This window comes from Catharus ustulatus, chromosome Z, assembly GCF_009819885.2.
Source record: "Catharus ustulatus isolate bCatUst1 chromosome Z, bCatUst1.pri.v2, whole genome shotgun sequence".
NCBI lineage: Eukaryota > Metazoa > Chordata > Aves > Passeriformes > Turdidae > Catharus > Catharus ustulatus.
In genome coordinates, this window is record NC_046262.2 from 7,993,931 (window position 1) to 8,009,504 (window position 15,574).

The 15,574-nt window shown below is 40.0% G+C and overlaps 1 protein-coding gene across 2 annotated transcripts in view; it reads left to right on the forward strand.

Moving 5' to 3' along the window:
- Positions 1-15,574, forward strand: part of UBAP1 (ubiquitin associated protein 1) — a 35,960-nt gene that overhangs the window by 5,975 nt on the left and 14,411 nt on the right. For both annotated transcript variants that reach the window (XM_033085709.2, XM_033085708.2), the window contains exon 2: positions 12,616-12,656. In XM_033085709.2, coding sequence (XP_032941600.1) covers positions 12,623-12,656 — 34 coding nt within the window. In that variant the 5' untranslated portion in view covers positions 12,616-12,622. The remainder of the gene's footprint in view (positions 1-12,615; positions 12,657-15,574) is intronic.

Below are 15,574 nucleotides of genomic sequence, written 5' to 3' on the forward strand. Positions count from 1 at the left end.
GCAGGGAAAAAATTATGTAGGATATAACAAAATTATGTAGTATATAAAAAATTACAGACTTAAATTAGTTTTAAGTAGAAACTTTATTTTTAAATTTGGACTGCAGCAAATTCCATATTCAAATCTGGAGTGCATCCTTGGGGCTTTTATAGTGAGATGAAAAAGACTGAATAGGAGTAATTTTATAGGGAATAAATACTGTTCCAAACTTAAGAGAATGCAGTAAAATTCCTGGGGTAGCTGTGGGTTTGGGAAATAAGTTGTGTTCTGACTCTCAGCTGCTGGCTGACTGTGGGCAAACTGCTTCAGCTTTGTTTCTTATTCCTCATACCTGCAGAACAGGGACAGTTTCACTGCTGGTTAAGTGCCTTGACAGGTATTCTGGAGTCTCATAAGAGCTATGCAGTGCTAAGGGTATAAGGGAATTTCAGCAAAACTGCTGTCCCCTGAGGGGAAAGAAAATTAATGAGAAGTATTTAATTCCTGGCATTATAAATATCCTGTAGGTATCTAGATTTCATCTGAAACCAATGTCTTTCTGTGTCTTTGGTTTCTTTTCTATTTTCCATTCCACTTGACCACTGAAAGTTCAGTATCCATATGTCCTTAATGTTGGGAGGCTTGTAATTTTATGTGTGTGTATTTGTCTTACTACCTTGCAAGTCTGTGGATTTTGCTCTGTGCATTTGTGATAGAAAGTTCGCTCTCTAGTGCAGACTTTTACATTACTCCTTAAGCTTACCTGCCTGAATATTAACTGCAAGTAGGGTTGCAGTGCTGGGGGTGCAGACTTGTCTTACATGGAGGGGAAGCACGCCCCGACAGTTTGTTTTAAATGAGGAGATTTAGATCTTAAAGCTATTTTAAATGGAAACAGTAGGAATTAAGGTATGTGGGTGAGGAGATAATTTTATGATGCTTATGGATCTACTGAGTACTTTGTGTTAATGTGGGAGGGAGGAATGATACCTGTGGTATAGAAAGGCTTTTTGAAGTAGTATGTGAAGGTGTAGCAGCAGGAGCATCCTTGAAAGGTATTTAGTACAATAATTTCACGATTATAAGCCGCACCTGATTATAAGCCGCATGTTACAATACAGAGTGTGATAAAATCTATCTATTCTATCACCATCTGTTGAGGGTGGGGGCAGTGATCCTTATCTCCATGGCAGATATTCTGCTAATGGGCCATCCATTGAAACCAGGCAGGGCATTGTTCTTTATCTTTTCACAACCCATCCTTCCTCCAGCAAGTCATTTTCTGCTAATGGCCCATTGAGTCCCACTGTGTGACTGATAAAATTACTGCATCCCATTGGAAGTTGCTCCAGCCAGGGGGAAGGGCCCAACATTTCTTACCAAGATAAAAACAGAGGTTTTGGGACACTAAAGGAGCCCCTTTCTCCACTGGACTCCAGAGGAAAACCGGATTTCTCCACATCACCACTGGACCTCTAGAGGGAAACTGCACCTTGTACAGGAGCACTGCTCCAACTGAATCACATTTGTCACTGCAGGAGGATGCAGCCACCATTTAATGGGACTGCTGCCAACACCCTGCCTGACAGGGTGTCAGGTTGTACTCTGACTTTGTCAGGGTGTGGGAACCCAGGATATTCCCCTGGCTTCCCTGGAGTCTGGACAGGGGGCTCAGAAGCCTTGGCAAGGTGCCCAAAACCCCTGTGAGTTCGATCTAAGTCCCTGGGAGAAATTACCATCTTTGTATACAGAATTACAGAGTCACAAAAATAAGTAGAGTGTAATTGGTGTATTAAAATATAGAAAAGTAAAGTTTTAAAGATTGTTTATATTAGGGGTCTGAATAGAAGATGGAGGATTTGTGGCGTAGTAAGAGTTTCTTTCATCTTCTTCATGGCATCCATCTTCTGGGTTAGGATGCCAATCCGGGATTGGTTAAGGGAACACTGGACAATGTAATATAGGTGTCATTTATTGGGAATTAATTGTAAATAAAGTATATGTAATTTAGAGTATAAAAGATAACTCCAGCCCTGGAGGGCGTGAGAGGAGCCTTGAACGAGTTGCAGAGTGGATTGCTGTAAGGCAGAGAGAAAATTCCTTAGATAAGAGAGAATAAACAACCTTGGAAGCTTCAGAACACCAGCTTTTGAGTCTTCTTTCGTGCCCTGCTGCGCCCTGGCTGCGAGACAAGAGCTCTCAGACCACCTTTTATGTCCTGGTGAGTGATCTCTGACCATAAAAGAGGTCACCGCCGGTCACATCAGGGTTTGGAGTTTGTTTCTTTGTAGTATTGTATTTCTATTTTATTTTCCCTAGTAATGAACTGTTATTCCTAATTCCCATATTTTTGCCTGAAAGCCCCTTGATTTCAAAATTATCATAATTTGGAGGGAGGGGGTTTACATTCTCCATTTCAAAGAGAAGCTCTTGCCTTTCTCAGCAGACACCTGTCGTCCAAACTGAAACAGCAACTTTTCGTTCTTTGTCCATATATAAGCCCCACTTTGGGTTTGGACCAAAATTTTAGTCAAAATGGTGCAGCTTATAATCATGAAATTTCTGTAGTTGCTTTGCTTTCCTTCTTGGAGGGTGAGGATTGTCTGCATGGGTATGTATCTTCACTGCTAGTAACCCTAGCTGTAGCAGTTGCACACATAGAGTAAACCTTGTTTAACAGATGTACAGTCTCTCTTTGGTTTTCCCCTCTTGCTTATGGCTTCCATTCCTGAATTTTTCAATCTATAGTTGGATTACAGGCTGAACCATATTTAAGCAGCTCTTAATAGATGGGCATTTGCTATGTGAGAACTACAAAATGAAGAGATTGCAAGGAAGATGTTTCTGCTTAGGGGAGAGTATGTTGCCCTCAGGTAGTGTGGGCCCATGAAGTTTTCTAATATCAAACACAGCAAGCAGCTCATTTACTTATCATACTCTTGTTTTGTAATAGATCCACTATAGCTGAGGGTAATCTGTTTCACTTCACTGCTCAGAGGTAAATTTTTATTTTTCTATGCTAGACAGGTTTACTCAAGGCAACTTAGCTTCCTGTCTTCAAAATTAATTGTTTCAAAAGTATACTCAGTGTTGATACCACCGTTTTGCTGAACTGTTCAAGTATCTGCTGCTGTTTTCATATGGAGCGTTTATTTTTTTGGTAGCTGGTAAGGATGCTTCTGTTACTATGTGTTTTTAAAGGGCAGAACATCATCTTTATACCAGTTCCAGCCTCTTCTTAAGTTCACAAGCCATTGCAAGAACTAATTAAGAAGTTACTATTCACTTTAAATCAGTTTCCTGCTCTTAATGATCTGTTATGCACCACTTCCTTGTTAATTAAAAGAAGTGAATTTTTTTCAGTTATAAACATGTCTTGTGGTAGTGAAATTTAATTTGGTGTTGTCTACCCGTAGTATTTCCCATCTAGCTCATCTTTTTAATGCAGTCATTCAGTCTTGTTTGGACTGGACAGTAATATGTGAAAACAGGCTCAACTGATACTGTGCTTGGAGATGAAACAAGATTGATTTTTAGGCATTACTGCATTGAGAGCATCTTTTCACTTGCTTGATACATTTTTTGGATTTCAGTTTAACTCCTTTGTTCTGTTGAGTTGGTCAGGAGTATGTCCCTGATGAGTCTGCAGCTCAGTGGACATATGAGAGTAGCTGAAGTGAATGTTCGTGAACACTGATAAGAGTGTGTTTTCTTCCTGGTCTTTTAGTTTAATCCTTCAGTGCAGAAAAACCTGGCCTTTTTTCAGATGTGTACTTCTATCTTTACTTATTTTCTTGTCTCAGTCTTGATAAAATGGGTTAGATGAAGACAGATGCCTGTAGGCTAAATGGGAATGACACATGAATTAAGGACAAAAAATGAGTTGGCATTGAAAGCTGAGACTGTACCAGTGACACGTTGATGTGTTGGAGAAATGCATACACCCCAGAAAAAGTCAAATAAACTTGTAAAGAATGTCTCACCTGTGCACCTAGGATGCAAGTCAAGTTTTGCACATTAGCACTGTCAAGCCAAAGGCAAACCAAGCCTCATGAGTGTATGTTTTGAAAATCAGTGAGATTTAAGATGCTATGAGCTGATGTTGTCACTTCACCAAAGAATATTTTGGAGACCACACTTTTCCAGGTATCCTGTGACCAGCTCTTAGTTGCTTCAGGAGTGTAAAGTGTTTAGGACTTTTCCTTCCATGTATCTCAAAGTGTGTATTTGGACAAAGATTAGTTTATTAATTGGGATGTTTCCTGGAAAATGGCAACTCTGAAAGATGAAACTGAAAAGAGGGATGATTGAGATTGAATATAAGAAAGAAATGAAGGTAGTGAGGAACTTAACAGGTTGCCCTGGGAAGCTGTGGATAACTCATCCCTGGAGGTGTTCCAAAACAGGTTGGACAGGCTTTGAGCAATCTGATCGAAACAAAGATACCCTTCCCTGTGACAGCTTGTGTGGACTGGATGATCTTTTGAAGGTCCCTTCCAACCCAAAACATTCCATGATTGAATCAAGTGAGTTTGTAGGGAAATTATATTCTTAGGATGTGACTCTTTTAGTTGACAGAAATAAGATGTATTAGTGGGAAATAGGGACCTCAGATGGCAGAAATAGTTTAACAGTTTTAACCACCTGATGGGAGAGATCTTTTTGGGAATGGGAGAAGGCTGTTGTTGGCCTGATGTGTATTTAAACTGCTTGGGCTGAGTGTGCAATCAGGGTCTGAAACAGTGGCTCCCATGCTGAATGTCGATATTTCAGCCTGCTTGCTGAAGGACAGACAAGGTTGTTTGGAGGTGGAATAGTTAATGTAACAGGTTATTTTTTCTGTCAGTACCGTGCTGAATTTTGCTGAGAAAATATTAAATGTGTGGTAAGAGTGGGTAGTGCATGTGACACAAGTATAAAAGGAAAAATTGATGCATCTATAGTAGTATAACACTGTTCTCATTATTCTTGTACAGTGAAAATACATATTTTGGCTGAAATCCGACACATGGAATTGCAAGTGATGTTTGACCTGCTGGCAGATTCTATTTTTCCATTTAAAAACTTTGGCTAACTTGATTTTTTTATGGATTTTTTTTGTCTGCTTTGTTAAAATAATCCCATAAATGTTAATATTTCACAAAATTTATAACCAAAACCATAATTATCAACAAACATTACTATTTCTCTTCTGAGCTTTAAAAGCGAAAAAATGACAACCTTACATCTTTCTTTGGAATGGATTTTTTACATAGTTATTTAATTGTTGTAATGTATTTAAATGAATTAAGTTCTGGTTAATTAATATTGAAAATTAATAAATGCAAATTACTTTATCTATCAAAATAGGTTTTTTGTTGATATTGGGAGTAGGTCCTGGTGCGGTCAACAGAGTTGAACTTATTTGTTACCTCTCTTAGTTGAAGAGTATGAGAACAAAAAGCTTGAAGCTGCAGAGATTCTATTATTTTTTAATTAAAAAGAGTATGTAGTAATTAGTGGATTAAAAGCTGTTTTACTCTGTTGTGCTGGCAGCATTTTGAGAGTGTCTGTCTAACTCTCATTCATAACTGGGACAAGTCTGAAGTATTAATAATAATCAAGTACTTCAGAATCAGCTTGTTACATATTGAAGTACCACAGAGCAGCATTTTAATTAGTTTATGATAGTCTGGGTTGCAGGCATATGTTCTAAAAGTGCAGGATATTCCACTGCTTTTTCATGCATCTTTACCAAAAGAGCAGAGTAAGTGGGCTCTTTAGTTGTTGAAACTAGCAGTTAGCAGACTCTCTCACTCAAGAAGGGTTGTGTTGAAATTCTTCTATAGTGCTGTGGTTAACGAGGAAAGTTAACGCACCTGCCTGGCTCTGGCTAGTGCTAAGATTGCCTAGAAAAAATTGACTTTTTTATAGTAGTATGAAATCTTATGGTAATTAAGCTGAAGTAGCTACATTTGTTGATAGTCACCAGCTGCTTACCATCTGACTGTTTCAAACTCTCAAAACTGTAGGTATTTGCTATCCAAGCTTTAGATATAGGAAAACAGTAGTTCAAAACAGTTGCTCTACTCATCAAATTTGGGACTTGGCTTCTTTTGTGCCTCATGGAGGGTAAGTTAGTCCTCTATTTCTAGTTTACCATTCTTTTTATTTATTTTTTTTTTAATTTTTTTTTTTTTGGGGGTGTTGTAGTTTGTAGATTAGTCAAGCTGACCTTGAAGTAAAAAAAAAAAAAAGAAAGCACGTCCCTGTTAGCTCAGCTGTTTTGTTTATATGATCTTTAAATGACTTAGGTAAAAATCATACTCTACACTCTAAAATCCTCATCTGCTTTTGGATGAATAGAACCTGCACTATGCCCAAGTTTTCAGAGTCTGGAAATCAGTCCAGACTTAGATGTTTGTTGCAGATTCTTTTCTCTTATGACAGGATTGAGTTTTCTGGAAAGAGTCCTTTTTAAAAAGATTACCCATTATGCTACCACAGTTGAATCTGGATTTAGAATAGGTGTGTCTTCCATGCTGTTGCTTGGCATGTCAGTGTCTGGCCAAAGGAGAAGCTTGCCCTGATCTGCTTTGACCACAAGGCTGCCTCTGAGTACTTTTCTGTTTCCTTGTGCTGTTGCCTGTGAAACTTGTATTTTTAGAGGTTTGTGAGGTGTATAAACTTCAACTGTGTTGGAAACCTGTATGGCTGGTAAGTCACAAAGTAACTAAAAAACTGGTATATTAGTGTGCTTCATTTCCACAGCCATTGTGGGATTGTCTCTAATTTCTGGGTGAGGTGTATGACAAATTACCTTATGTTTCAAACACATAGTCAGGATCTTAAAAGAGGAATGGAGCTGTCTGTTATCAGTTATGAACCTTAAATCCTTAACCAGCCAAACAAGCTTGTAACAAATTGGGACATGACCTGAGGATGACTGGAACTGCAGGTGTCTGGTATCAGTGCCGTGAATCCCTATGGAATGACAGAGAGATGCTATGGCTCTCTGAGAGCTGTGGAAGCTGCCAACAGAGAGGTCCTGGAGCAAAAGGCTGATTGCCCACTATGTCACATTAAGCAATGGCACAGTTTAAAGAATCAATATCTCCCGATGTTTATCACTGCTAGGAAGATGCAATCGAGCATCTGCATAAAAAACTCCATAATGGATGTTGTGACAATCACTCATCTTGTAATCCAGTAATGTGATCTGAGCACAGTTCTGTTCTTCAGGGTCTTTACTCCCCTTCCTTCCTACTTGTGTATTTGAAAAGTGCTTTAGAAAGTGTAATTTTATTTGTTCCTGTCCCTCTATTGTTGCACTAGTAATAGCAAACTGCATTAGTTTGATGTAGGCTGTTCTTCAGATTTAGGTCTTTCCCCACAGCTGCTTGGACTGTCGTTCCGTGGGATACGTATGCAGCAGGGATACCTCACACTTCCCTCCCTCAAGCCCCCTCTTGTCAGTGTAAACCCTGCTCTGAATGGTTAAATGTAGGATGATGACCACTTGTCTTTGTGTCCCATAAGATGGAAATATAATTTGATTTGTTTAAACTGGTGTCCCTTGAAAATTGGATAACTTCATAAGAGGGCTAGCTTCAAGGAGGATTTGATTTGTTTCCATCAATCTTAAAATTTAGTATATTTTATCTCCTGGATTGTGGTAGGACTTAAGAGGAATTACTGTACATAAAGTTAAAACTTATTTTTCTGTTAGGACTGGTGAATGAGTTTGGGTTTGTTTTTTGTTGGGTTTTTTTTTTTTCTTTCCTGTGTGGGATTTTGGTTTGGGGGAGGTCTTGGAGTTTTTAGGCTTTGGTTTTTGGTTTGGTTTTTTTTATTATTGTTTTGCTTGATTTGGGGTGTTTTTTTGGTGGGGGTAGCAGGGAGGCAGAGAGTGTTATAGGCATGTAGTTGCAGGATATCACATGTAGTTTTACAACTTTATACAGAGAGCTGTTACCAGTGGCTCAGCATCATTGCTTTATTGTAAGGGTAGTATCTCCACGTGCTCTTGTCTGCAGGACTCTTAGAAGTACAAAGTAGAAGAGATTGCTGCAGGTTTTGGGATGATGTCATCTATTTGGATACGGCAGTAAAAGGGTAGAATCTGCTTTGTACTGTCGTAAACTTACTAGCTTTTTGCTGAGAGAGATTGTAATTGGTTTGAGCTGTGTAGCAGTGGTTGAACACTTACATAGACAGGAAGCTTTGATATGAGAAACTTAACTTTTGTTTTGTCTTAGCAACAGGCACTGTCGACTCCTATTTTTGTGGTGTGAAGTTACGTATACAGAGACCTGATGTTTGTTACAGCCCTCCACTTGCACTGAAACAAGTAGGTGCAGTGAAAACTGAAAACACTATCTAAGTTTTGAACACCTGTGACCATTAGAAATCAATCACTTGAATCAAAGTGATTTTTACTTTTTCTTTACTGTAAAATCAGTAGTTCGTTAATGTAATACAGGCAGGGAAGTTTTTTTTGCTTTTTCAGCCTTTTGTTTTTGTAGTTTTCAGACTGAATGGTGCATGTTTAGTAGTGTGTAGACTACACAGTGTGTATTAGCAGGTAAGACGGAAATTGCAAGATCAGGTCTCTTTCTCTGAAAATCATAGATGTACTGATTTGATTATGGTTGATAACTTGAGGCATTTTTGGTTTCCTTTCACCCATAAGATACTAATTTTTCATTTATGTGAATTTTATGTGGAAATTACATCAGAGAATTCACATGGTCTGGAATCTAGACATGTTTGCACCCCACACTCAGGAATATAGCAGCAAGAATCCAGTTCTTCTTGCCAAATAGTTAAATTGGTTTGAGTTATAATGAATAAAGCAATTACAGGTATCGTTAGTGCTAGGATACTTCCAACTTGTCTAGTCTGAACTCCTTCAGAGGAAAAGGAATGAAGATACACACTCAAGGGAAAGTAGAAGAAAAATTGAAATAATAGCAAAAAACCACCCCAACTTTCCAGAAGCTCTTCATGTGTCATTCTGTAATAATTTTTTCGTTCTCTTCTGTTGATGAGACTCTCCCTTTGGCATTGCCTTCTTGCACCAAGTCATGCTTTTCTGTATTCTCCTTGTCTGGCAGCACAGTTAAATGTCATTCAGGTTTAAATGATGATGTGCCCAGTGAATTGCCTTGGTCACCTCTATCTCTTCAAGCTATTACAGCTCGTCACCTCTCTGTGCCAGTTGTTGCTGTCATCAGTTTTTCCTTACTACTTCTGTTTCTGCATTTTTGTGGTGTTGTTTGTTGTTGTGGTTGTTTCCCTGTCCCCCTTCCCCTTCTGACAACTTTGAGGTCTTCTGCCCTCATCCTGGGCTCTTGCTGTGCAGTGTTCCTCTGGCTGTCTGGTTTTAAGAATGCTGCCTCAGTGTTAAGTAAAATGATACAAATGGGTAGAGAAGAGTTCACATCAGGTTGCTTCAGTTCCTTATAACTTTTAGGTACTTGCAACCCTGATCTTCTCCATGGAGAGTTGGCCAGAACCAAGAACGAGGAAGTGAAGCTAGGGAGGTTTACATTTGTAGAAGAGAGCTTTTAGGTGGCTGTAGGAACACCCTGTAGTACTGCGCAACTGACTGGTTCCTCTAGAGCAAGAAAAGTGTTGAAAAAATTTTTTTTTGTGCAGTAAAGTATCAGGCCACAATCCTTGCCACCGTGTGCTGTTACCACCAATGCCCTTCAGCACCTCGTTCTGGAGTCAGTAGATCAAAGGGAACAGTGGTAGGGCTGCACTTATCCATCATCTGATTTAGAATAAAACTTTGGAAGCAGCCCAGATTTCAAATTAAGTTTCAAAATGAGTGGTAACAAATAAGTAAACCTTTACTCCACGGTGTAATTAATGTTCAGATAATGCCTAGAATCATAGTGACAACATGAGTAACCACCTAACTGGATGCAAATATTGCTTTCCTAGCCAGGACAAGAGAACAACAGCAATATGCTTGTAAAAGTGGTCCCTGACTAGCTTGTCAAATCTGATTAGTCTTAAGACACTATTTTAATTAAACCTTCTTTGAGAAGGGGTTGATGAGATGTGGCTGGCAGCCTGTTCTTGTATTACTGTGTATGGTGCTTAACAGTTTTGTTTGCTGACGAGTGTCTTCTGAAGTAATGGTGTCTTAGTAAGTGCACACTCAAGTGTATCAGGAAGACCTGTGTGTTATCAACTCAAATGCTATGTGAATCTGAAGTGACTGGCTCTGGAAGTGATCCATTTCATGACTAGCTTGCTGCTGATCTACCTTAGCTAGTTCTGTGATTAATTAAAGTGTTGCCTATGGCAGAGGAATTATTTTTCCATTGCATCTTGAAATTAATGCAGACACCAGGTCAGCATTAGGATTTTACTACAGGATTGGCAGAAAAAAGCAAGATACATACATCTTATATGGGATGACACTGAGACTTTATGCAGCTCCAGAGTGATAGGCTACTGCAAAACTCCTTGGTAGCTGGATGGGCAGTTTTGGCTTATTGGGATTTATATACCGTGCCACTCATGTCTCTGGAGCAGTAACCTGTAGTAACTGGTGCTGCCTTGAGCAAACCCCTTTATCAACTTAAGTTGGCAAAGTGGGGAGGCTAGTTTCTCTAATCAGAAGTTTTTTAAATCCTCTAAAAAAGCAGTTGCTTTTCAGTCTGAGGTAGTAACTAGAAGAAAGAACTTTGAGAAATTAAAAGAAGGCTGTGTAGAGACTTTGTTCCAAGTTCAGTGGAGAGTGGGCAGTGCTTGCACACAGTGCCACAGTCTCCAGTGACAGAGGACTGGTGAGGATGTGAAGACTGTATGATTTTACATGTCACCTGGCTTTTTCACTAAAAACAAATCCAGATGACTTAATTACTGCTCTCACACAGAGGAACTACCAACACAGCAGCTTGTCTAGCAGTGAAGCCTGGGTCTGAAAGTGCAGCTGTTTCACGTGCTGCTGTCTGCTGTCTGGGCACTGAGACCAGCAAGGCTCGTTCAGCTCCAGTGGTTGACACGCAGCTCTACTGGGTAGTCAGGTGGCTTTGCCCTTGACATCCTTCCTTGGATGGCAGGCTTGGCACTGTTTCACCTCCTTTTCTTTCTGTCTTTGAAGCCTTAATGTTTTGTTTTTTTCTGAGAACCAGGTGCCAGAACCAGTTTCTGGCGTAGTGGGATAGTCTCAGACATAATAGCACTGTTGAGAGAGGTTGGTGAGTTCTGAAAAGAACCTGGCAAACATTGAACAGGATGACACTGTTTTTATGTGCAGTGTGCACCTGGACTTGCCCAGCATGACTCACTTCCCCATGGCCCAGCATCTGCCCAATGTGTTTCACCTAGTCTGGTTGCACACGAGTGATCTTTGCCCAGCTTTGACTTTAGTGTAGGATTCCTGTTAGCCAGGTCTGGTTCACCTGCTGATTTCAACATAATGTTGAAAGGGATCTTTGTGCTGCAAAAGGGACTTTCCTAGAGTGCTTGAAACTGGCTCTTCTCCCCAGTCCTGTCAGCAACAGCCGGGAGGAAATAACTCTGCTGTGTCACCTTCTTTTAGTATGTAGCATTTGCAATGGGACCAGCCCAAGGGTCCCTGACTGGGGAATGATGGCCATGAATGTCAGGTCTGCCCATGTTGTTGTGCTCTGCTGCCTGTGGGGATGTACCAGAGGCCTCCATGGTTTTGAAGAACAGCTGTTGGGCATTTCAGTGTGTGAAGCTGGAGAACTTCAGGCACAAAGGGCAACTCTGAGTTTTTGTCATGCATAATGTTACAAGGAACACTTACAAATAAATTCAGTTACTCTCAGAATTATGCTGTGGTGTCCTGAGAGAGACCTTGTGATGTACTTCTAGTCTAGCAAAAACCCCAGGTTATTGAGTACGCCATAGCATCCTGGAGTAGAGTTTTAGCTGACGGCGAATTCTATCTTGAACAACTCTTTTCACAAGGCAAGCCTACTCTCTATTAAAAACTGGCTAGGCACGTCTGTGTTTTAGCATTTTGGCCATGTAGGATTCACATCCACTTTGTAAAAGTTGTTGCTAAATGTTGTGGGCAGTGGATAGGGCCTGTTCTCATTGTTTTCTTGTGTGTATCCAACTTATCTTCCTCATGATACCATTTGTTTTATACCTGTTTTATGCATTGCCCAGTGTGTCTAGATGACTGCCATGCTGGCTAAAAGGCTGCGTACCCAGTAAGGTAGTATATCCCTATTTTAGAGCAGCAGGGATTAAACAGAAGAGGATCAGTGTGGTATTTCAGCAGGAAGAGCTATTCTTAATGCCAAGGGAGGCAGGGTGTGTTTCATGAGGCTGGAACAAAGTGGCCTCTGAGTGCTGTGATCTGTAACTCTCTGTCTTCCTGATCACCCTGGTTGTGTCTTGGCTGTGTGCTGTTTTGGTTTTCTACTTGGGGCCTTTTTTTTCTTTATTTTACTATTTCAGTTGGCAGACCCTGGGCTAAGTTATTTGTCTGCTCAATTGGTTTCAAGGCTAAAATATAATGTTTGCTTATCTGTCTTGGGAACAGGCACATCAGGTGTCTGCAGTGTGTTCCATAAGCTAGAGATAAGACTCTGGAGCTGCATAAATGCACTTTGTGCTACATATACAAAGTTGTTCAAGCTGTTTTGAAATGTTTTTCAGGTTCTAAATGGCTTCTAAGAAGTTGGGATCCGACTCTCATGGTAAGTGAAATTTGGCATCCTTGTCTTTTCAACAGGATGAATCCTACTATTGCTGCTAACTAAGGTCCTAGCATAGACAGTCCATAGAAACTAATCTGTTTAGCCTCTGAGTAGTTTTTTTGTTAGGAATGAAGTGCCTTGGCTTGCTTCTTGCATAGTTGCTTGCTGATGCTGTGTTTGCCTGTTCTCTGATTAAACTGAAAATCAGTCCCTGTTCCTTCATGGCAGAATAACACATTACCCTTCCCCCAACAAATCCCCCTTCAAAATCAAACCTGCTCTGGTGTTTGCTGAAGGGGACATTAGATCTGTAGCATCTTCCTATGGAAGTCACATGAGAAGCTGAATTGAAAGTGAAGCTTTTAATACAACTTTGAATTGTGCTTCATTTTTGCTCAGCCATGAAATTGTCTCCTAAATTGCACTAACCTGGTTCAGAAGGCAAGTGAATCTTGAAAAGACTTTATTTTTCTGTCTTCTACAAATGAGATTCAGAAAGTCATGCAGGTGATTGATATCATAAAAGTTATTTGTCTGTAATTTTTTAGAAAAGGGGATGTAATTGGAGTGTTATTAATATTGCTATGAAGCATTAAAGTTAAGTTCGTTGTATGTAATGTGGCTTCCTCAACTCAATAATGATGACTTTTCAGGCTATCAAAACTAGTGCTCTTAGAAATCTAACCTTGATCTTTCTGGAGAATTTTTCCAATAAAAGGATTCTGGGGAATTCCATTTTTCCTAGAGTTTTTTGTTCAGTCTTGCAAATGTAAAGTTGAAGTACAAAATAAGAAATGCCTCACTTAAATATGGGGTTAAGGATTAATAAAAATAGCCTATCAAAAATTCATTTTTAAATGGTCTCCTCCTTTGCTATGGCCCAGTGATCCTCCTGCTGGACAACTAATTTTTTCATTTGGTAATTGCCAGCTATTCAGCAGTTGCTCCTGTGTCTGTAAACAGTCTCTATGAACACTCTGATCTGCTTCTCTTTTATGTCTGTTTTTAGTTTTTTCCTCTTCTCACCTAAACAGACCAGCAAAGGCTGCTCAGGGCTCAGAATTCAGCATATCTTAGATATTACTCAGAACGGTATGGTGTGGTGGAACATGCTCCTGGCTTCAAAATAACAAGGTCCAAACAAATGGTGCTGTGAGCTGCCTGGTTAACTTGTCTGCTCTTTTGTGTACCCGCAGTTTCTAGTCACAGTTTCACAGTATTGTTTGAGGAGTAGCAGGGCAACTTCCTTGTCTTAATTATGTCCTAAGAGATCAGCAGGGTAGTTGTTTCAATCTTCTCCAGGGTTATCTCACTGAGTTTTGGTTTACTGTAGAGCATCCACCCCCTGGCTGCCTTCAGCTCCATGTGTCTGGCAGGTTGATGAAATCAGTGAATATAGTTGATATATCTCTTGTGATTATTGTTGAACTGCTTATTAGAGGTCAGAATACTGTCACTGTATCACAGAGTGGTTGAGGCTGGCAGGGACATCTGCAGATTGGCATGTCCAAACCCCTGGCAGGGTCACCTAAAGCAGGTTGCTCAGGACTGTGTTCAGATGAAGATAGGAACACAAGGTATGAGTGGAGAGAATAATTCCTTTTCCTGAGTGGGTTATGCCAAGTGTGATGCTTCAGTATTTCAGTTGTATTTTTGCTGTTGCTGTACAATTTCAAAGTGTTTTAACTCTGATTTCCAACAATTACGTTAGTGGTTCTCGTGACCATAGCAACTAAGTTACACATAGTTTCAAAACTGTTCCCCATTCATAACTGCTAACTGTTCTAGTTATTTGTATGTGTTTCTGAAGTATTTCCATTTTGGTGCCAAACTGAAGGACACTTCTGTGAGTTATACTGAAGCAGAGAGAAATCCTACTCTTGTAGTAGTTTGTGCCAGGAGCATAGTACACACCACAGTGCCAGAGGCTGGACTGACAAGTACACTTTTGCTAGGCCTATTCCCAGAAATTACTCAGTTTAATTTTAACTGATACAAAGGATAAAGTGGCTAACAGACTTACTAAATAACAGTTTGGTAAAAACTTCAGTCCTCTCACTTGAACATGTGACTGTTGTAACAATGTCTTTCATAATACCTTTTTTATGTAGATTTTTCTTCTTGCTCTAGAATGTATCAGAATTTGCACCCTTTACTCCTTAGTGTGTTCAGTGTGATCTGCTCTGGATAAGATTTTAGCTTCACCAAGCTAGTACTGTTCTGACTGGGCTGGAACAAACTGAATTCTATGTGCATAGGTGTTTTGCCTCAGACTTTTTGTCATTGAATGTCCTAAACCATTTGAGGTGTTTTTAATATGCACTTGTGGACTTTTTCTAATAGTTATATTCAGGATGAGGTTATATCAAGGGTTATTACAAAATCAGTATACTGGGAAGAAAGTAGGAAGTTTTTATTCCTTAGTCAAGCTTCTGGGATTAAGCTGGCAGCTGTCAATATAGCTAGTATATTTGCTGGGCAAAACAAGATTGCTGATATGTGAACAGCAAAGTTTGTGCTTATACCCTCTGTGGCTGGTATGTGCTTCAGGTGCAGTTGTGCAAGGGGAAATCCCACTACGTATTGCCAATAGGTCTAATAAGACAAGGATTTGGATGCTGAGTAATTTGGGCTGGGAGACCCATGTGGAGAGGTAATCTTGCTGTGCTTGGAACATCTGGCTTAGAGCAGGACTTGTGCCAGTGGGACTGCCAGGCTGTGGTAGCAGCATTTGGCAGATCTGGTTGTCTCTAACCTGGCCATGATTTACCACTCTGGCTGCAGAGGCTGCCACAGTTGTTATTTCTGTACAAGCAAGTGCTTTGGCATATCAGGCGCTCAAACTGCCAGCTCAAGTACAGCTTGGATGTTGTGTTGCAAAGAGCGGTAGTGTTGGCCAAGTGAGATTCTGTCTGGGT